General features: G+C 45.6%; 1 protein-coding gene and 1 long non-coding RNA gene across 4 annotated transcripts in view; one reads left to right on the forward strand and one right to left on the reverse strand.

The window, feature by feature from the left end:
- Positions 1-22,020, forward strand: part of pold4 (DNA polymerase delta 4, accessory subunit) — a 29,791-nt gene extending 7,771 nt beyond the window's left edge. Inside the window, exons 3-6 of one of the 3 annotated variants that reach the window (XM_061772021.1) lie at positions 18,881-18,964; positions 19,692-19,803; positions 21,701-21,773; positions 21,847-22,020. In XM_061772021.1, the coding sequence (XP_061628005.1) occupies positions 18,881-18,964; positions 19,692-19,803; positions 21,701-21,725 (221 nt within the window). In that variant the 3' untranslated portion in view covers positions 21,726-21,773; positions 21,847-22,020. Of the gene's footprint in view, positions 1-18,880; positions 18,965-19,691; positions 19,827-21,700 lie in introns of all 3 variants that reach the window. The other 2 variants (XM_061772023.1, XM_061772022.1) reach the window with 2 other exon arrangements.
- LOC133477375 (uncharacterized) lies at positions 245-9,412 on the reverse strand. Its single transcript, XR_009788321.1, has 3 exons — positions 8,415-9,412; positions 5,993-6,310; positions 245-364 (listed from the first exon to the last, which is right to left on the reverse strand). It is a non-coding gene; the product is annotated as an uncharacterized LOC133477375 (long non-coding RNA).
- Positions 22,021-23,726: the final 1,706 nt, after the last annotated feature.

Here is a 23,726-nt window from a genome sequence, read left to right on the forward strand (position 1 = left end):
GTATAGAATTTAGAGTACTTGGCAGATAAGCTGTGTCTAGGACAGCAGAAGCCATGAATATTTTCAATTTGTTGTACAGTATTTGCATATAGAGTAGGAACAGTATTGTCATGGATGTTTTGCTTTACCTTGGTCATGAACAGGTCATGAATTATCTCTTGATCGACCATTACTGTCCACAGCTTTCTCATTTGTGAACTCCATTTTTAAATCAGCATTCAGTACTTCTGGTTCCATGAAGACAATAAGAACGTTGTCAACTATGTTTACGCGTCTTAATTTTACATTTAACTTCTTCCTTAGTGGAGTCTGGTGATTCTGAAGCACTGCTTGATGACACAGGCCCAGTGTTCGGTGTAGAGTCCTGCAAGATAAAAAAATGTAAAAAAAAGATTACTGATCAGTTCATCCAATAATGAACAAAATATTTTTTCAACAACTCTGACAAACACTGTCTACAGTGCTGTGAAAAAGTATTGGCCACCTTCTCAAATTCTTATATTTTTGCATAGTTTCCTCACTTTGTTTAAGATCATCAAACAAATATAAATATCACACAAATATAACCCAAGTGATCTTAAAATGCTGTTTTGTGAATCATTTCATTTATTAGGAAAAAAACTGTTCAAAGGTACCTGGCCCTGTGTGTAAAGTAAATAAAGTAATTGACATCTATCAGTCTGGAAAGGGTTACATAAGCCATTTCTACAGCTTTAGGATTCCAGCAAACCATAGCGAGAGCCATGATCCTCAAATGGAGAAAACATGGAACATTGGTGAACCTTCCCAGGAGTGGCCGGCCTACAAAGATTACCCCAGAAGAAGAGCAATGACTGATCCAGGAGGACACAAGGAAACTCAACACAACTTCTAAAGAACTGCAGGCCTCCCTTGCCTACAGATGTAATTGTGAATATTACTCCGCAGCCAACTAATATGTGGCCTGAGGTTCCGCCTGTGTGCTCGGGACCTGCTTTGGAACAAGTCACAGGAGTTGACGAGACCGGGAAAGAAACTTCCGCCGCTTCTGCTGTTAAGAAGTAACGGTACTTTTACTCCATTACAATGATCTAAATGTCGCTCGCTACTTTATTTAACAATTATTGCCTATTAACTATTTTGTGGGCGAGACTACAACTTGGACTTCGGCATTGGCAGTTGTTTGCGTCAATCCAATTTAAGCGCTAGTGAGGTTTAAGTCTAGTTCACCAATCAAACGACACAAGAACTTCACATGACCTCACACGTCGTCTTCTATTGGGCTTCCCGGACATGGGTATTCAGACTAGACAAGCCTGCCCCGCTGATCGACTGTCCTACCAGGGAAAATAATACTTTAGACCACTGCTACACCACGGTAAAAAACGTATACCGTGCTATACCTCGCGCAGCCTTGGGCTCGTCTGATCACTGCTTAATTCACTTAATACCGACGTACAGGCAAGAACTTAAATGTGCGAAGCCTACAGTGAAAACAGTCAAAAAGTGGACAAATGAAGCCAAGATGGAACTTCAAAGCTGCTTAGACTGCACAGACTGGAGTGTCTTTGAAAATTCAGCTGGCAGCCTGGATGAATATACGGACACTGTCACATCCTATATCAGTTTCTGTGAAGAGGTCTGTGTTCCAACAAAATCATTTCGCACATTCAACAACAATAAGCCGTGGTTCACTGCTAAACTTAAGCAGCTTCGCCAAGCTAAGGAGGACGCATATCAGAGCGGGGACAGGGCCCTGTATAATCGAGCTAGAAACCAGCTGACCAAAGAAATTAACATTGCAAAGAGGATCTATACAGCAAAGTTGGAAAAACAGTTTAGCGCAAACGACTCTAAATCAGTCTGGCATGCATTCCAGTCGCTGACTAATTACAAGCGACGATCCCCCCAAGCTGAGAACAATAGCACACTAGCCAACGACTTGAATACCTTCTACTGCAGATTTGAAAAGGACAGTTTCACACCACACACCAACCCGGCCGCACCCGCGACCACAATCACACCTCTGACCTCTGCGTTAACCATCCATGAACAGGATGTGAGACGCATCTTCAAACAACAAAAGATTAACAAAGCGGCAGGCCCGGACCACGTGTCTCCATCCTGCCTCAAAGTCTGCGCGGACCAGCTCGCGCCAGTCTTCACTCAGATCTTCAACAGATCACTGGAAATGTGCGAAGTTCCATCCTGCTTCAAACGCTCCACCATCATCCCAGTCCCCAAGAAACCTGCAATCTCGGGTCTGAATGACTACAGGCCTGTCGCTTTGACATCTGTGGTCATGAAGTCCTTTGAACGTCTTGTGCTGGACCACCTCAAGAGTGTCACAGGTCCCCTGCTGGACCCCCTGCAGTTTGCCTACCAAGCGAACAGATCTGCGGATGATGCAGTCAACATGGGACTGCACTTCATCCTAGAACACCTCGACAGTGCAGGGACCTACGCGAGGATCCTGTTCGTGGACTTCAGCTCAGCGTTCAACACCATCATCCCTGAACTCCTTTCATCCAAGCTTCTCCAGCTCAGCGTCTCACCTGCCATCTGCCAGTGGATTTACAGCTTTCTGACGGGCAGGACACAGCAGGTCAGGCTGGGGGAGGCCACCTCATCCACACGCAGCATCAGCACTGGGGCGCCCCAAGGTTGTGTCCTCTCTCCGCTGCTCTTCTCTCTCTACACGAACGACTGCACCTCAGCGAACCCGACTGTCAAACTCCTGAAGTTTGCAGATGACACCACTGTCATCGGCCTCATCAAGGACGGTGACGAGTCTGCATATCGACAGGAAGCGGAGCGGCTGGAGCTGTGGTGCGGCCGACACAACCTGGAGCTGAACACGCTCAAGACTGTAGAGATGATCGTGGACTTCAGGAGGCATCCTTCGCCACAGCTGCCCCTCACGCTGTCCAGCTGCCTTGTGTCAACCGTCGAGACCTTCAAGTTCCTGGGAATTACAATCTCCCAGGACCTGAAGTGGGCGACCAACATCAACTCCGTCCTCAAAAAGGCCCAGCAGAGGATGTACTTCCTGCGGCTTCTGAGAAAGCATGGCCTGCCACCGGAGCTGCTGAGACAGTTCTACACAGCGGTCATCGAATCAGTCCTGTGTTCTTCCATCACAGTCTGGTTTGGTGCTGCTACAAAAAAGGACAAACTCCGACTGCAACGGACAATCAAAACTGCTGAAAGGATTGTCGGTACCCCCCCTACCCACCCTTGAGGACTTGCACGCTGCCAGAACTAAGACAAGGGCGTGCAAAATCCTCTCGGACCCTCCCCACCCTGGTCACCAGCTCTTCCAGCTCCTTCCCTCAGGTAGGCGCTACCGATCAATGCAAACTAGAACTAGTAGACATTCCAACAGCTTCTTCCCTCTTGCAATCAACTTCTTGAACAGCTAACTTACAATTCCATTACAACAAGCTGGCAATTTTTTGACTTGAGTTCGTTGTCACATTTCTGTATTATGTATTACTCGTGCACTCACTGTAGTTGTCTCGCCGTGCTGCACTATTTGCATATAGTGGGCACTCATGCCAGAGTAGCATCTGCTCCATTTGCACACTGATTGAGGAGTATCTGTAACATTTGCACAACCATTGTCCCAGATTATCGCAGTACTCGTCACTTTAAACCGCATACACTCCTTGAAGTCTCAGTGCCCTTTGCACAATGGTCATTGCACCGGACTATTGCGATATTAGCCATTCGAACTGAGGACTCTGCATCTTTTTGCACAATTGTTGTTTGTTGTTGTTTTTTGTCAATGTCTTTATGTCTCCAAAGTGTTCTGTAAATTGACTGTCTGTTGTACTAGAGCGGCTCCAACTACCGGAGACAAATTCCTTGTGTGTTTTGGACATACTTGGCAAATAAAGATGATTCTGATTCTGATTCGGATCGTCGTGCGTACGTGGCGGCCATGTTGGGAAGGTCGGCGTTACCATGAAGGCAACTGCACACTACTCGTGTTTACATTTAGACGAACAAAGACAACAACTTTCATGTATTGTAGTGTTTGTCTGGCACTGTCTGCCCAAACGTGAATATTTCAGCTCACTTATAACTTGAGAAAATACCGTGCAGTAGATTCCTGATGTTTTTTTGTTTTTTGACTGTGTATACACTCACACACAGAGCAACATCAGAATTTGCACATTCACATTTTATTTTGTTTTTTTATTTATGTTCATGCTGTGGTAAAAAAAATAATCTGAAGTTACTCACTATTTACTCAGTACTTGAGTAATAATTTCACTGTGTACTTTTTACTCTTAAGTAATTTTTTGGAGGACTACTTTTACTTGAGTCACATTATTGTGAAGTAACCGTACTCTTACTTGAGTAAAATATTTGGCTATTCTACCCACCTCTGGAGCAGAGATCCTTTATTGCTACTCTTACACTTAAGCAACATTTTTGCTCATCAGATCAGCCAGTGTCGTATTTGTTGCACTGGTCTTTTGTATTTTTGCGTTGAGATGCTGCGGGTCGTGGCCTTGGTTGCGGCCCCACGAAACTGCGAAGCACACGTAACATCGGCGACAAGAGTTGATCCGCTAGTACATCTTGTGTTAATTAGGAAACTCACCAACAATTATCTAATTAGTTTATGGGTGTTAATGTTAAATGTATTAAGCGACAGAGCGATGTTAAGGATTATGTCACAACACAGCATGAACTAATTTCAAATTCAGAAATGGCCAATAAAAACAGAAACATATTGTACTTAATATTTTATATTTTTATATTTGCATTTGGGATTAGCCTTTGAAGTTGGTCATAGTGAAAAATGAAGTGAAACAGCCTGATTTTTGTAAATTATTTTCCAGAATGAGAGTGCTTAAAGGGGAGGATGCTATTCATGTGGCACAGCTTTAAGCAGCCATCAGGTGCAGGTGGAGATGGGCCTGGCTCAAGTTGGAGACCAAAACAAAACAAAAAGAAAAGAAATGAGGCAAATTTTATTTTAATCTTAAATATGTACATCAACGTGTACTTAAGCAGTGGAAATAAATGTTTTTCTGGGTGAAGAATATTTTTTAATTTTGCCTTATTGCCTTCAGAGTCTTCCAGATTGTTTAATGTATGTTAAAATCAAAACAATTCTCTGTCGGGGGCCTGAGGGGATTCCCCCCAGACCCTCCCTGCAATGTTTTGAGATGAAGGTTGAACTTTTTGGAAAGTGTGTGCCTCATTACAGCTGGCATAAATGTAGCACAGCTTTTCAGAAAAAGAACATGATTATCAACAGTCAAACATGGTGGTGGTAGAGTGATGGCCTTGGGCTGCTTACTCCTTCAGGACCTGGACAACTTGCGGTGATTGATGGAACCATGAATTCTGCTCTTTAACAGAAAATCCTGAAGGAGAATGTTCAGCCATCAGTTTGTGACCTCAAGCTGAAGCGCACATGGGTTCTGCAGCAGGATACCGATCCAAAACACACCAGCAAGTCAACTTCTGAATGGCTTAAAAAACAAAATGAAGGTTTTAGAGTGCCGTAGTCAAAGTCCGTTTTGAATCCGATTGAAATGCATGACCTTGAAAAAAGGCAGTTCATGCTCGAAGAACCTTAATTTTTGCTGAATTAAGACTTCTACAAGGAAGGACCAAAATATCTCCACAGAGATTTGAAAGGCTCATCGCCAGTTATAGAAAACGCTTGATTTCAGTAGTTGCTGCTGAGGATGGCCACACCAGTTATTAGGTTTAGGTGGCCATTACTTTTTCACACAGGGCCAGGTAACTTTCAATAGTTCTTTTCCCCTTAATAAATGAAATCATTTAAAAACAGCATTTTAAGTTTACTTTAGTTATTTTTGTCTAACATTTACATTTGTTTGATGATCTTAAACATTAAAATGGGGAAACTATACAAAAATATAATAATTTGAGAAGGGGGCCAATACTTTTTCACGGCACTGTAGGTAACACATTTTTTATTGTTTTTTTTTAGCACTGTTATAACTTAATTCTACACCAACTATACCTGCATACTGTTTAACTCAGATGGATTCCAGGGAAGGGTGGAGTCTTGGTCATCATCATCACCAGTAATCGGTCTAAAGTGTACTTCATCATCGTCAGGAGATGCTGCTATGGCAAGGGCAAGTGGTGGATCCAAAATGTCACCTAACCCATGTTCAGCATCTTCATTTGACACAGTGATAAAATGTCCACCCTCATATCCATACATGCCTGTTGATTGTCAAAGAGCAACAGAAGATGGAGGATGCAGGACTTCTCAGATGCTGAACTTGATGGATTAATTCGCTCCCCTCTCCTTTATTGATGACATGAAAAATAGCTAAAAGCATTGCAAAAGTTAATGATGACATGAAAAATAGCTAAAACATATCAAAAGTTAGTTTCCTGTAGTGGCCTTTAGGTTACAGCTTCATGACAGCAGCTATGTACAGATCCTTTAAGGTGACATGGAAGGAGGAAAAAACAACAACTTTTTACTTGCGCTATACTTTACATTCCCATGGAAGCTTTGCAATAAACTTCCATCCATCCATTCTCTACCGCTTATCCGGGTCGGGTCGCGGGGGCAGTAGCTTCAGCAGGGACGCCCAGACTACCCTCTCCCCAGCCACTTCATCCAGCTCTTCCGGGGGGATCCCGAGGCGTTCCCAGGCCAGCCGAAGGATGTAGTCTCTCCAGCGCGTCCTGGGTCGTCCCCGGGGTCTCCTCCCGGTGGGACATGCCCGGAACACCTCACCAGGGAGGCGTCCGGGAGGCATCCGAATCAGATGCCCCAGCCACCTCATCTGGCTCCTCTCAATGCGGAGGAGTAGCGGCTCTACTCTGAGATCCTCCCGGATGACCGAGCTTCTCACCCTATCTCTAAGGGAGAGCCCGGACACCCTGCGGAGGAAACTCATTTCGGCCGCTTGTATCCGGGATCTTGTTCTTTCGGTCACGACCCACAGCTCATGACCATAGGTGAGGGTAGGAACGAAGATCGACCGGTAAATTGAGAGCTTCGCCTTTCGGCTTAGCTCTTTCTTTACCACAACGGACCGATACAAAGTCCGCATCACTGCAGACGCTGCACCGATCCGCCTGTCGATCTCCCGTTCCATTCTTCCCTCACTCGTGAACAAGACCCCAAGATACTTGAATTCCTCCACTTGGGGCAGGATCTCATCCCCGACCTGGAGATGGCATGCCACCCTTTCCCGACTGAGGACCATGGTCTCAGATTTGGAGGTGCTGATTCTCATCCCAGCCGCTTCACACTCGGCTGCGAACTGCTCCAATGAGAGTTGGAGGTCACGGCTTGATGAAGCCAACAGAACCACATCATCTGCAAAAAGCAGAGATGCAATACTGAGGCCACCAAACCGGACCACCTCTGCGCCTAGAAATTCTGTCCATAAAAGTTATGAACAGAATCGGCGACAAAGGGCAGCCTTGGCGGAGTCCAACCCTCACCGGGAACGAGTCCGACTTACTGCCGGATATGCGGACCAAACTCTGACTCCGGTCGTACAGGGACCGAACAGCCCGTATCAGGGGGTTCGGTACCCCATACTCCCGAAGCACTCTCCACAGGACTCCCCGAGGGACACGGTCGAACGCCTTCTCCGAGTCCACAAAACACATGTAGACTGGTTGGGCGAACTCCCATGCACCCTCGAGGACCCTGCCGAGGGTGTAGAGCTGGTCCACTGTTCCACGGCCAGGACGAAAACCACACTGCTCCTCCTGAATCTGAGATTCGACTTCCCGACGGACCCTCCTCTCCAGCACCCCTGAATAGACCTTACCAGGGAGGCTGAGCAGTGTGATCCCCCTGTAGTTGGAACACACCCTCCGGTCCCCCTTCTTAAAAAGGGGGACCACCACCCCAGTCTGCCAATCCAGAGGCACTGTCCCCGATGTCCACGCGATGTTGCAGAGGCGTGTCAACCAGGACAGCCCCACAACATCCAGAGCCTTTAGGAACTCCGGGCGAATCTCATCCACCCCGGGGCCTTGCCACCGAGGAGCTTTTTAACTACCTCGGTGACCTCAAACCCAGAGATAGGAGAGCCCGCCTCAGAGAACCCACACTCTGCTTCCCCATGGGAAGGCGTGTCGGTGGAATTGAGGAGGTCTTCGAAGTATTCTCCCCACCGACTCACAACGTCCCGAGTCGAGGTCAGCAGCGCCCCATCCCCACTATACACAGTGCAATAAACTTTGAAAGTGAATTGCAAGGACATGCAAAGTTTTCTTTTCTCCCATGGCTCCACTTTGCTGCTGTGTCATGTAGATGTGACCTAAATGTCACTTCAGGAAACTGAAACTAATGATCAATTAATTTTTGTTTGAGTTTAAAAAGTATTGTTCAAACATGTTGGCAAGAATTCTTGCAATACTTGTTCCATACTAAGTATATTAAAGACTATTACATGGTTTACCTGCATTGAGCAACTGGGTGCTGGATCTAAATCAAAGGAGCTCTTTGGGTGATCATTTCTAGTCCTCCTGTGCTGATGTCTCCAAGATCGTCTCCTCAAAGATCGTCTCTGCATTGTCAGTAATAAAGAAAGAAAGGCGTTAGCAGATCAGCAAATTGTGGGTTTATATAGTCATGCTGCCCATTTGTTCAAGGCATTTTTTTTTCTAAATATAGACAGTGGAAGAAGTTGAGCGAATGAGTTCAGAATGTGAGTTTACCTACAGTATCTTGAGCAATTGCAACTCAACCACAACCCCTGATTTAGCAGATGTTTTTGCATGCTTCAAATAAATTTGACTTATCTCCAAAAACCACTGAGTACATCAGTGACTGGACAGGTACATCTCAGTAAATTAGAATATATGTATTCTAATATGTTGTGATGACATACCCAAATTGTGCAACAGAAGCCTGCAGATGACTATAGATGTGATTTAATAGGCACACATTGAATAAGACCACAGGTCTACCCACAATCTACCACATTTTGATGCCATATTTAATGATATCTATCCGTACTTATTTCATGTGCATGCATGCATGTTCATGACAATAAAAGGTGATTCTTCTTCTTCTTCTTAAAAAAAGTGATTGGTCTTTAATGAACACTGCAAATCGTAGAAACGCACTGTCATTAATTAGCTGAAGTGTTCACAAACTCTCCACAATCACAAATGAACTTTCATGTACTGTATTTATGTTTTTGTGTATTTGACATCTCTAACATAATCTACTACAAATTCCTTAAAAATACTGTTACAAACACATCAGTACTGAATAATTTGTTTGTTGATCACAGCTGGCTGCAGCACCACCAGGCAGCTAATATCTCCAACTGAGAATCTGATGTGTGCCTTGGTTTTCATTGCAGGATCAGCTGGATTTGATTTATATATATATATATATATATATTCTGTGCTCTATTATATAAATATACAGGTCAGGTGTCACACACAATCAGAGCCCCATCACATTTGTTATTCAACAAGCTGGAATATGCCTATACATAACATGCTAGTTTTTTTTGGTTTTTTTCTCCAAGATGCTATCTGTCCCAAACAAAGTGTATATACATATATATATATATATATATATATATATTATGTGCTCTATTATATAAATATACAGGTCAGGTGTCACACACAATCAGAGCCCCATCACATTTGTTATTCAACAAGCTGGAATATGCCTATACATAACATGCTAGTTTTTTAGGCTTTTTTTTCTCCAAGATGCTCTCTGTCCCAAACAAAGGGTTTTCGTATTTTTCGTCTCATAAATCAGAGTGTTTTAGTCCGTCTTCGTCATGTCTACATGTTCCAAGACACAGATACAGTCGCAAGCTTCTGATCGACATCTGCAGAACTACTTTCACGGAGTTAAACTCTACTCTCACTGAGGAGCTACAGAACTGCGGGTTGCTCCAGGTGCCTACAACAGCAGCGACCCCCACTCCTGCGTCGCGCCCAGAGTGGAGGTGCCACGAACGGCGAAGGAGGAAGCAGAAACGGGGCAAGCACGTAGGTATCCGAGCTTGGCTAGCGGCTAAACCACACAAGCCGGGTATTCCCTCCATCGTGTTAGCCAACGTACGCTCTCTGGACAACAAGCTGAATTACGTTCGACTGCTCTACTCTACCCGTAAGACTGTGGGAGAGTGCTGTGTTTTTGTGTTTGTGGAAACATGGCTTAACAGCAGCGTTCCAGACAGCGGCATTCAGCTTCACTGGCTAGCATGCTACCGAGCGGACAGAACTCTCGCCGGAGGTAAGACTCGCGGCGGCGGACTGTGTGTTTACATCAATGATGCCTGGTGCAGGGACGCTATCTTTGTCAGTCAACACTGTACTGTACTGGAGTTTATGGCTCTGAAGTGCTGGCCGTTTTATTTACCGAGAGAATTCACTGCCATACTGCTTGTGGAAGTCTATATTCCTCCAAACTCCAGCAATAACAGGAGTGAGGCACTAAATGAGCTATATCATATCAGTGAACAGCTGACGGCCCACCCAGATGCTTTCCTCATCTAAGCTGGGGACTTTAATGCTGACCCCAAGCCTGTTATTTCTAAACTGTAGTCAAACATTGACTTTTCAACACAGGGAAATAACATTCTGGACAATGTTTTTACCCCCCTGAGAGTGGCCTACAAGGCCCTTCCCCTCCCCCACCTGGCGCATCAGACGATCTCACTGTTATGCTAATGCCAGCTTACAGACCACTGGTTAAAGTCTCCCAACCAGTTAGGAAACAGGCACGAATGTGGCCAGAAGGGTCCCTTGAGGCACTTAATGACTGTTTTGCCACCAAAGACTGGCCCATGTTCAAACAGTCTGCCACCTACAACTCCATCACAGACCTTCAGGAGTACACAGAGACTGTTACTGCCTACATCAGCAAGTGCATGGATGATGTCGCCACCACTAAGTCCATCACTGTCCGTGCCAATCAGAAGCCATGGCTGTCGGGGGAGGTCTACAGACTACTGAAGGTCAGCAACGCGGCTTTTAGGTCTGGGGATGAGGAGAGCCTGAGAACAGCCAGGACCAATCTGTCCCGTGTCATCAGGGAGGCCAAGAGGGAGTAGTCCATGAAGATCACCCACCGGTTCAGTGACAGCAGTGACACCAGGAGTCTGTGGTGAGGTATTCAGACCATTACTGACTATAAACCCTCACCACAGAACTGCAACAGCTCCACCTCCCTGCTAAATGAGCTGAATGACTTATTTGCTAGCTTTGAGGCACACAACAGCACCCTTGCACACAAGACTCCACCCCCTCCTGGTGACCAAGTGCTGACACTGACCCGGGACAGCGTAAAAATGTCTCTCGATAGGATCAACACACGAAAAGCCCCGGGCCCAGACAACATACCTGGCCGTGTTCTGAGAGACTGTGCAGCTGAAGTCACATGTCTTCACGGACATCTTCAACACCTCCTTGAGTTAGGGTGTTGTCCCCACATGCTTCAAAGCCACCACCATCATCACAGTACCGAAGAAGTCGTCTCCGTCCTGCCTAAATGACTACCGTCCGGTAGCGCTCACTCCCATCCTGATGAAGTGCTTTGAGCGGCCAGTCATGCACCACGTCAAGTCCTCCCTCCCCCACTCCTTGAACCCCTTCCAGTCGGTCCAACCGGTCAACCGATGACGCCATCTCCACCGCCCTCCACTCTGCCCTCACACACCTGGACTCTAAGGACTCATATGTCAGAATGCTGTTCATAGACTTCAGATCAGCATTCAATACCATCATCCCTGATCAACAACTGATCTACAAACGACCATCTGGGGCTCAACACTTCGATGTGCAACTGGCTGCTGGACTTTCTGACAGGGAGACCGCAGGCAGTACGGGTCGGAAGCAACACATCCAGCACCATCACGCTGAGCATGGGGGCCCCTCAAGGTTGTGTGTTGAGTCCCCTCCTCTTCACCCTGCTGACCTATGACTGCACACCGACATACAGCTCCAACCTCTTCATCAAGTGTGCAGACGACACAACTGTGGTGGGTCTCATCAGCAACGGGGATGAGACAGGCTACAGGAGTGAGGTGGAGCCGCCTGGCCGGGTGGTGCATGGACAACAATCTCTCCCTGAACGTGGAAAAAACCAAGGAGATTGTTGTTGGACTTCAGGAGAGCGCACTCCCAGCATGCTCCCTGAACATCAACGGTGCTGCGGTGGAGAGGGTCCTGCAGGGAGTTCCTAGGAGTGCACATCACCGAGGACCTCTCCTGGGGCCTCATGTACAAAAGGTGCGTACGCACAAAAATGTGGCGTCAATTATTTTTCATGGTAAAGTTCAGGTGTATCAAGAGTGACATGACCGTGGAAATGTGCAGTCCCTCACCTTTCTGCAGCTTTTGGTGCTTTGGCGACACTTAGAGGTGATGCTGGGAAACTTCTCATAAATCTGCACGCTCACTCAGGGCGTTAGTTCAGTAGCTGCCTATTCCGTTGAATTCAGGATACTTGCGGGTGAATGCGGGTGGGGTGAAGCTGCGCTTAGGGGGATTATTCTAAACTGACTTTTGGAACAACTTTAAGACGAGCTCGCTGCCCGGGACGGGCCCTCCTGTTTCTCGAAGTTCTCATAGCACTTACCATTCGTCTGGATAACAGACTGTGAGAGAGACGACGAGAGAGGGGGTCCGAACACGCAAGATCACTCCCACCGTGAGCACCGCGCCGTCAGAATCTCACCCGCCTTCTGCACCTCCGATCGCCTCTTCGTCACCCCCCTCCCCCCAGACTGGACCTGAGAACCCATACAAATTGGTCACACTCGACTAGAGCCCAGGAACCTCAGCTTCGTGTCATCCAGTGGCTGTGCATTTATTGTGGTCAATCAGGTCATTTCATTGCCACTTGCCCCCTGCGACCAAAAGGCCAGGCTCGCCATGGTCTGAGAGCGCCGTGGTGAGCCAAACCACCATTTCCTCTAGCTCTTCCTCCCGTATGACCGTCCCTGGCCATTTCTGTACCCCCCCCCCCCCCCCCCCCCCCCCCTCTCCCCCCACCGCCCATATGCCTGTGCAATTAATATACTGCCGGGGGGCCCTCTTCCCTCCAGCCATCTCTTCAATCTTTCCAGACCTGAGAAAAAGGCAATTGAGGTCTATATCCATGACTCTCTGGCTTCTGGACTCATTTGACCTTCCTCGTCTCCAGTAGGGGCCGGCTTCTTTTTTTTCTTGAGAAGAAAGACACCACTCTCCGCCCATGTATCGACTACCGTGGACTCAATGACATCACCGTGAAAAATAAATCTCCACTTCCCCTCATTGACCCCTCATTTGAACCCCTCTGTAGCAACCAGATATTCACCAAATTGGACCTACGAAATGCCTACCACCTCATCGGTATCCGAGAGGGGGATGAATGGAAAACTGCTTGCTATACCCCTCTCGGACACTTCGAATACCAAGTCATGCCGTTCGGATTAACCCAACGCCCCCGCTGTCTTCCAAACCTTCATCAATGACGTCCTCCGTGATATGTTCAACCGGTTTGTTTTTGTTTATTTGGACGACATTCTCATTTTCTCCCGCTCCCCTGAAGAACATCGCAGTCATGTACGCCAAGTCCTCCAGCGCCTCCTTGAAAACCGCCTGTATGTCAAACCCGAATAGGATGAATTCCACCTCTCCTCCGTACACTTACTAGGTTACATAATCTCCAAAGGACAACTACAGCCCGACCCTGCCAAGATCCAAGCAGTCGTGCTCTGGCCCGCTCCCACCAACAGCAAAGAACTACATTTCCTTGGATTCGCCAACTTCTTTGCAAACACATTTGCACCAAGGAAGGAGACAGAAGTAAGAAATCAAGAAACCTAAGTTAATAACTTTACAAAGTGAGAGCAGCTACAAGAACAAGCACCGTGCTTATCTCTCCCAACTCCTCTGAGGTGCCTGTCCTTGCGCAGCTCTTTTTATTAAGGCTTGTGTAGGTGGTATCACATTCCATGACCTTTTAAGGATGTGGTCAGTGCCTGGGGGTTTTATTGCCTTGCGGAATGTGCACTGTAGCACTCTTCCCAACTGCTCCTGCTTCTAGTGAACAAGGGTGCTATCATCTCAATGCAGTTACAGCAACAATGTGTTTTTATGCAATAATATATAATTGTTTTCCATCAACCGTCACTTCATCCGCAATTACAGTAAAGTCGCAATCTCTTTCACTAGCCTCACATCCACCAGCTCTTCGTTTCAATGGACCCCGGTAGCATCCCAAGCCTTCGACCAACTCGAGACCCTTTTCACCACTGCTCCCATCCTCTGACATTCCGACCCCTCCCTCCAGTTCGTGGTGGAGGTTGACGCCTCGGACACTGGGGCAGGGGCCGTTCTCTCTCAGTGGTACCTCTCATCCCAAAAACTTCATCCTTGTGCTTTCTTTTCCCGTCGTCTATCTCCCGCCGAACGAAACTATGACGTTGGCAACCGAGAGCTGTTGGCCATCATTTGGGCATTGGAAAAGTGGAGGCACTGGCTGGAATTGAATTACCATTTATTATCTGGACTTATCACAAAAATCTTGCTTACCTCCGTTCCCCCAAACGCCTTAACCCCTGACAAGCTCGCTGGGCCCTCTTCTTGAGCAGATTCAATTTCAGTCTCTCCTTCCGTCCTGGATCCCGAAACAGCAAACCTGAAGCCCTGTCTCGGATTTACTCACCCCCCCGTCAGCCCCTGAAGAACCGGAATCCATCCTTCCTTCCTTGTGCTTCATTGGGGCGGCCACTTGGAAGATTGATCAGGTGGTTAAGGAGGCTCAAAAGACTCAGCTGGATCGCAAGACCGGGCCTCCGAACTGTCTGTTCGTACCCGATTCTGCACGCTCTGACATCCTTCAGTGGGCCAACAACCCGCACCATTCAGGTCATCCGGCAGCACTTCTGGTTGCCCAGCCTTGTTAAAGACACCCTGCAAACTCACTCCACGCTTCATTGGTCTTTTCCCTATTACAAAATTTATCAATCCCACATATGTTCAACTGAAACCTCTGCAGTCTCTAAAAATTTATCCTACGTTCCATGTGTCACTACTCAAGCCTGTCTCCACCTGCGCTGTTAGCCCTCCGGCAGTGCCCCCTCCAGCCCCCTGTGTCATCGACAACCATCCGGCCTTCACGGTTTTGCGCATCCTTGATGTGAGGCCCAGGGGGAGGAGTTACCAGTACCTGGTAGACTGGGAAGGGTATGATCCGGAGGAGCGTTTCTGGATTTCCCGTAAACTGATATTGGATGACTCCCTTCTTTGTGACTTTTATGCAGCTCACCTGGGGAAACCTGGTTGGACGCCAGGGGGTGTCCGTTGAGAGGGCGGTACTGTCATGAGCAGTGGCCTGCAGTCCTTTTTGTTGGAGCCTGGTGGCGCTTTGCGCTCCTCTCGCCCTCTCTCTCTCCCTCTCTCGCTCTCTTCACAGTAATCAGCACCACCTCGGCCGCACACCAGTCATCAATCAGCCCTCATCATCACCTGCATAAAAGCCTGCCAGATCCCGGAAACTCTCGCCGGAGTATTAACGCTCTCTTGCGGTACAACGGCTCGCAATCATCAAGTAAGCCACGGCACTTCTTGTGATTTTTCTGACCTCCGTGTTTCTCCTTCTCCTCAGTGTTCCCTTCATGTCCCTCGTCGAGTTGACTTCTTCCACCACGCCGCCAAGCCAGCCGCCTGTCCTCGCCACCGCCTGCCACACGTTCCCTGCCTCAACAACCCGCCAGCATATCTCAAGGACCATCTCCATTCCCCTTTTTTCAATAAACTTTTCATCACAACCTCTCAGCCTCCGCCTGCTCTTGGGTCCCGTCTGAATCCACTTGTGACAATTAGCCTGTCAACAACTTACACTATTGGAGGAAAAAAAGAACGATGAACTAGTTCATTTTTGGACCACTGAGTTCAAAATTTATAATTATGAACTATGCACTGAACTAGTTCATGCTCAGTGTAGTCACTGTGTGACATATGACACATGCGAGGTCCGCCACCCTTTCAGCCAATAAAATCTGCATCGCAGGCGGTAATTACTGGAATCACTGACTGCGCACAGACCAGAGAGAAAAGGAGAGAAAGAAAGAGCGAGAGCGTATGTAAGTTGAATTAAAGATGGTGAAAAAAAATTACCGACAATAGTATACTTACGATCTCTCCTCTTGTGGACATGTCCAAACCATCAAAGTCTGCTCTCGCTAACATTATCTCCAAACATCTAACCTTGGCTGTTCCTCTGATGAGCTTATTTCTAATTTATCCAACCTGGTCACTCCTAGAGCGAACCTCAACATCTTCATTTCCGCCACCTCCAACTCTGCGTCCTGTTGTCTCTTCAGTGCCACTGTCTCTTTTCTGTACATCATGGTTGGGCTCACCACTGTTTTATAAACTTTGCCCTTCATCCTAGCAGAGACTCATCTGTCACATAGCACAGCTGACACCTTCCTCCACCCGTTCCAACCTTCTTGGACCTGTTTCTTCACTTCCTTACCACACTCACCATTGTTCTGGACTGTTGATTTAAGTATTTAAAGTCCTCCACCCTTGCTATCTCTTCTCCCTGCAGCCTCACTCTTCTTTCTCCACCCCTCTCATTCATGCACATGCATTGTCTTACATCGGCTAATCTTCATTCCTCTCCTTTCAGTGCATGGCTCCGTCTTTCTTATTGTTCCTCCACCTGCTCCCTGCTTTTGCTGCAGATCACAATGTCATCTGCAAACATCATGGTCCATGGGGATTCCAGTCTAACCTCATCAGTCAACCTAGACATCACCACTGCAAACAGGAAAGGGCTCAGGGCTGATCCCTGATGTAGTCCCACCTCCACCTTAAACTCCTCTGTCACACCTACAGCACACCTCACCACTGTTCTGCTGCCCTCATTCATGTCCTGTATTATTCTAACATACTTCTCTGTCACTCCAGACCTCCCCATGCAGTACCACAGTTCCTCTCTGGGTAGTCTGTCATATGCTTTCTCTAGATCCACAAAGACACAATGTAGCTCCTTCTGAACTTCTCTGTACTTTTCCATCAACATCCTCAAGGCAAATAATGCATCTGTGGTACTCTTTCTAGGCGTGAAACCATACTGTTGCTCGCAAATACTCTGTCCTGAGTCTAGCCTCCACACTTGGCTCCTCTACTCTTCCTTCTCTCTCATTTTCCTTATTCATCAAGTCCTCAAAGTATTCTTTCCATCTATCCAGCACACGACTGGCACCAGTCAAAACATTTCCATCTCGATCCTTAATCACCCTAACCTGCTGCACATCCTTGTCATCTCTAGCCCTCTGTCTGGCCAACCTGTATAGATCCTTTACTCCTTCTTTAGTGTCCAACCTGGCATATATGTCATCATATGCCTTTTGTTTGGCCTTTGCCACCTCTACCTTTGCCCTACGTCACATCTCAATGTATTCCTTTCTCCTTTCCTCGGTCTTCTCTGTGTCCCACTTCTTTTGAGCTAACCTCTTTCCTTGTTTGATTTCCTGTACTTTGAGGTTCCACCACCAAGTCTCCTCTTATTTTCTACCAGAAGATACACCAAGTACTCTCCTGCCTGTCTCTCTGATCACCTTGGCTGTTGTGGTCCAGTCTTCTGGAAGATCCTCCTGTCCACCAAGAGCCTGTTTCAGCTCTTCTCTCAAAGCCGCACAACACTCTTCCTTTCTGAGCTTCCACCACATGGTTCTCTGCTCTGCCTTTGTCTTCTTAATCTTCCTCCCCACAACCGCAGTCATTTTAAACACCACAATCCTATGCTGTCTACCCACACTTTCCCCCACCACTACTTTACAGTCACTAACCTCCTTCAGATGTAATCCACCTGCGTGCTTCTACCTCCACTGTAGGCCACCCTATGTTCCTGCCTCTTCTAGAAAAAAAGTGTTCACTGCAGCCATTTCCATTCTTTTTGCAAAGTCTAACACCATCTATTCCTACAAGTTCCTTTCCTGGATGCCGTACTTACCCATCACTTCTTCATCACCCCTATTACCTTCACCAACATGTCCATTACAATCTGCACTAATTACGAATCTCTCTCTGTCTGGGATGCTCAGAACTTATTCGTCTTGCTCCTTCCAGAATTTATCTTTCACCTCTAGGTCACATCCTACCTGTGGGGCATAGCCGCTAATCACATTGTACATAACACCCTCAATTTCAAGTTTCAGCCTCATCATTCGATCTGATACTCTTTTCACCTCCAAGACATTCTTGGCTAACTCTTGTTTTAATATAACCCCTAGTCAATTTCTCCTCCCATCTACACCTTGGTAAAATAATTTAAACCCTGCCCCTAAACTTCTAGTCTTACTGCCTTTCCACCTGGTCTCCTGGACACACAATACATCAACCTTTCTCCTAATCATCATGTGAACCAACTCCCGAGATTTCCCAACATTCAAAGTCCCCACATTCAATTCTAGGCTCTGTGCTTTCCTCTTCTCTTTCTGCTTAAGAACCCGCTTTCCACCTCTCCTTCGTCTTCGACCCACAGTCGCTGAATTTCCACTGGCGCACTGGAGGTTAACGGTACCGGGGGCTGGGGTTGTTAACCCAGGCCACGACCGATCTGGTGTGGAATTCTTTGGATGAACGCTCATATTTGTTTGGCAAAGTTTTTAGCCGGATGTCCTTCCTGACGCAAACCTCCGCATTTATCCGGGCTTGGGACCGGCCTACAGTTTTCACTGGCTTCTGCCCCCCATTGGGCTGCATTATTTTTCCCTCACTGTCAAAAAAAAATGTTTTTTTTTTCCACATAGCTCTTCGATACATATCATTGGATTGTATAGATGTTCATAAAGTTGTGGCAAGGGAGTTTATTATATACAGTATGTATGAATATGATCTGGTTGTGATTGAATTCTCTCTGAATTATACTATACTTTATATGAAACAGATACAGAAACTCCATCACCCCGACATGAAGACCAACAGAAACTGAGACAGTTTGACCTGGACTGGAGATATGGGCCCAGTACAGGTAACTGTCACATTTATTCATAGTGTGGCATATTTCTTTTTAAAAGTATAAAACAGTTGCAGATAAATGTGTAGTTCCATGAAGTAATCACGGATTAGTCGGGAAGAAAAAGTATTAACGTAGCGTAAATCCATCACAAAAAACTAGGGAAGGAAATCAAAAACCGGTTCCTGTTGAGAACGGTTATTTTAAGACTGTTTTGGTCTGCTCATTCTGCATTAAAATAAGTGTTTACTACTTTTAAATGCTCTGTTGTGATATGGGTGTGATCCCCTGCTATATTTTTAAAGGTTATTTGCATATGCATGTGGAGAAACAGACATGGACGTTTGCCCATGCATGAAAGTATGCGCATGCACACCTACTTTTAAAGACATCTCATAAAACCTGATAGCATCTCCAATAAAAATCCAAGCTACCTCATAACACTGGCAAAAAGAATTAGCTGATACTGCCCCTGGGGAGGGATGAAACTAAAGACTCATTTAGCAAACCATTGTCTTTCCCTCAGAATGTAAACATTTTATGATGTGTCGCAACCTGATTTGCTGTGAAATTCATCCTAATTTGTTTGTCATCAAAGCAAAAATATTTGTCTGCCATGTTTCCCACCAGAAAAAAAGTAGATGATCATGTGCCCCAACAAAACAGGAGTGCCTTTATTTATTTTCCAAATTATTTGTTTTTATTCCCGTTTATATGACTCATGACATTTTTCCTGCCCAAGGTATCAGCAGGCTTCAAAGATGGGACAGGGCAAAGATTCATGGTTTGAATCCACCTGAGGACATCCGAGACTTGCTGCTGCTAAAACAAACTGATCAAGAGGACAAGTTGAGGTGAAACACACATTTGTGCATTTGTGAGTTCTGCTAATCACTTTTGAACATGAACAGATATTTTTTTTATCCATCCATCCATTCTCTGAACCTCAGGTGTGCTGGTGTCTCTCAGCTGACTTTGGGCAATAGGTGGGGTATATCTTGGATTGGTCGCCAGCCAATCACAAGAATATTTTTTTACCAGCATATAAAAAACTAGATTTTTTTTGTGCCCATTCGTCACCTCTACCCTGTAACAAAGGTTTTTGATCTGTTGAACAAATTGTTTCGTGGAAGAAAATACAAGTTTTAATAATAGTTGCATGGTTGTTATCATGTCTGCCTCACATTTCTGAGGTTTGGGGTTCGGATCTTGGCTCAGGCATCTTTGAGTGCCTAAAAAAAGCACTACATAAGTTTAATGCATCCATCCATTTTCTGTACCGCTTATCCTCACTAGGGTCGCGGGCGAGCTGGAGCCAATCCCAGTTTTCTTCGGGTGCGAGGTGGGGTACACCCTGAACTGGTCGCCAGGCAATCGCAGGGCACACATAGACAAACAACCATTCACATTCACACCTACGGGCAATTTAGAGTCTTCAGTTAACCTACCATGCATGTTTTTGGGATGTGGGAGGAACCCAGAGTACCTGGAGAAAACAGTGTAATGCATAATTATTATTATTTTCATTACTGTATTCCTGTGTTAGAGTTAGCAGGTTTTCTCCATGTACTCTGGCTTCCCGTCACATTCTAAAAAAAAAAAACGTTAAATGAAAACTCTAAATTGTCATTGATTTGAAATTGAGTGTGAATGCTTATTTGCCCTATGAGATTGCCTTGTGATGTTGCACTCCGCTTTTTGCCCAGTTTCTGGGATTGACTCCAGCTCACCTGCGACCTAAATCAGGACAAGGGGTATAGAAAATGGATGGATTGTATGAATATTATTATTATCAGAAAATGAAAAATCTACATCAGGGGTCACCAACGTGGTGTTCTAGTGCCCAAGGACCACATGAGTAGTCAGTGTAAATTTGGAACTGACAATATTACAAAAAAAACAACAACAAAAAACAATGTCAGTATTGTGTGCATGACCAAACCAATATATGGAAGGACAATCAGAATCAGAATCATCTTTATTTGCCAAGTATGTCCAAAACACACAAGGAATTTGTCTCCGGTAGTTGGACCTGCTTTAGTACAACAGACAGTCAATTTATAGAACACTTTGGAGACATAAAGACATTGACAAAAACAATTGTCGTCTAGCACTTAGAGCAGTTCGAATGACTAATATTGCAATAGTCCGGTGCAATGACCATTGTGCAAAGGGCGCTGAGACTTCAAGGAGTGTATGGGGTTTAAAGTGACGAGTAGTGCGATAATCTGGGACAATGTTGGTTGTGCAAATGTTACAGATACTTCTCAATCAGTGTGCAAATGGAGCAGATGCTACTCTGGCATGAGTGGCCAGTATATGCAAATAGTGCAGCATGGCGAGACAACTACAGTGAGTGCACGAGTAATACATAATTGGCCCCACAGAAATGTGACAACGAACTCAAGTCAAATTTTTATATAGTGGGGGAAGAGCAACTCATGCCTAGGCCCACGGTTTAGCCACGACCAAAAAATCAAGAAAACTCTGAAATGGTGAAAAAACGTTTTAATGCTTTTGAGTAGTACATACTGTAGTTCTCTTTGCACATTTTCAGCACTCATCTTCTAACATGTATAATGTATTTAGAAACAAATCTCTGAATTCACTTAACAGGGTCTTTAAAATGAGATTTATTCTACATTTTTTGTCAGCATTTCAAGCCCTTTATATGTTAATGAGATACATTTTTGTAGAAACGTTGTTAGGACGTCACACCTCTCAATTGCAATTATTGTATTTGTTTTTCAGTTTATGGAGCGAATATCCTTTGTGATGATGACTCAAGAAGAAGAAAGCTTGAGGATCAAGGAGGGCTCAAGTTGTATGTTTGCAAATTATTATAGTTACATCTACTACTGGCCACAACATTGTAACTGTCATGATCATGTCTCCAGGTGTCAACACTGCTGCTTTGCCAATCAGAACACAGAATCCCAACCTCTTCTCTTCCATATAGGGAATAAAGTAACAAAAAGAATCGAAATGTTCCCTAGTGTTTGTTACAGTAAAATAGAGCAAGCATATTAGCCACAATAGGCTCAATTAAAGGAGCTAAGTTTGAGTTTTCATTGATGCTGTCAGAAGAGTTTTTACTCAACAATACATCCATCCATCTACTTTGGCTTATCCAGGGTGGGGTCACAGGGGCAGCAGGCAAAACAGGGAAGACCAGACTTCCCTACCCAGCGCCACTTCGCCCAGCTCTTCCGGGGAGATCCCGAGGTGTTCCCAGGACAGATGAAAGACACTGGGCCACTTCAGAAAGTCAAATATCCTAACCACCTGCCACCGAGGAGCTTTTTAACCACCTCAGTGACCTCAATCCCAGAGATAGAAGAACCCACCTCAGAGTGTCCAGACTTGTTTCCTCATGGGAAGGCGTGTCGGTGGAATTGAGAAGGTATTCGAGGTAAGTATTCGGCCCACCGACTCACAACATCCCGAGTTGAGGTCAGCAGCATACCGTTTCCACTATACACAGTGTTAACGGTGCACTGCTTTCCCCTCCTGAGACGCCTCGACGTCGTTTTCCATGGCCTCACCGAACTCCTCCTACGCCTGAATTTTTGCCTCAGCGATCACCAAAGCTGCATTCCGCTTGGCCAGTCAGTACCAATCAGCTGCCTCCTGCCAAAAAGGCCCGATAGGACTCCTTCTTTAGCTTGACAGCATCGCTTACTTCTGGTGTCCACCAACGGGTTTAGGCATTGCCGCCACGACATGCAGTTGCAGCCTTAGGGCCACACCTCCGGTCAGCTGCCTCAACAATGGAGGCACAGAACATGGCCCACTCCTCCCACAGGTGGTGGGCCCATGGTTAGACTCCACGGTCTTCATTTTGTTTTTTCTTCAGCCATTCAGAGGTGGACTTGTTGGTGTGTTTTGGATCATTGTCCTGGACAGTTTGATATTAAGATGTGGGCTATGCAATAACTGGGCTACAGGTCATTTTTATTGAGACATTAAATGGAGACGGCACTCATTAAAGCTTTGCTTTTAGAGTAGGCCGAAGCTAATAAGTGTAAATGAAAGCCAACAGACCTCTCAGCAGCAATGCATTTATTTGCTGTGTTCATTTAACCTAAACAATCATATGTATAATATTTTTCAATAAGTGTTGTATATCATTGTTTAAATTTTAGTTAAAACATAGTGGTGGGCAAGTGAAGCCTCATGAAGCACTGATGCTTTCCTAACAATTGTGCTGAAAAATATTCAAAGCTACAAGGCTTCAGTGATGGTGACATCTGGTGGACAACTGAAGCGATAGCAACCTCTAAAGAGCACGACTGAAGCACTGGCAGTTTCCCATGACAGCAATAAAAGTTCAGAAAAGTCTGAATGGTCATTCAAATGTTTTGTTCATTCATACCAAATAATGATTATATCGTCATTACAATAAAATATGCAGATGCTTTCCCCGATACTCTTAAACACATTCCAGATTTACCCAAAGAAAAAATGCAAATTATATTAAATGTGGTTAAATGTTGGTTATGGGATAATTTAAAGATTTGAGCTTTATTTAAGAAAATGTACTAAAAGTCCCTAACAGGATTAGAGATCCTTCCTACTTTGCAAATGATCATAGTGTGTGAATTCAGAAACATTGTTTGTGTGTGTGGTGTTTTTAAGGAAAACCTTTAAAGATAATGGTTTGTATGGTTGACTTGCCAAAATACTCTCCAAATCTCTATCTCCTCACAACCCCATTTTGAAGCATAATGATGCATCTTATATAGCTAGTGTGGCGCCAAACCACTCAAATCTGTCA

The sequence above is a fragment of the Phyllopteryx taeniolatus genome, chromosome 4 (genome assembly GCF_024500385.1).
Source record: "Phyllopteryx taeniolatus isolate TA_2022b chromosome 4, UOR_Ptae_1.2, whole genome shotgun sequence".
Lineage (NCBI taxonomy): Eukaryota > Metazoa > Chordata > Actinopteri > Syngnathiformes > Syngnathidae > Phyllopteryx > Phyllopteryx taeniolatus.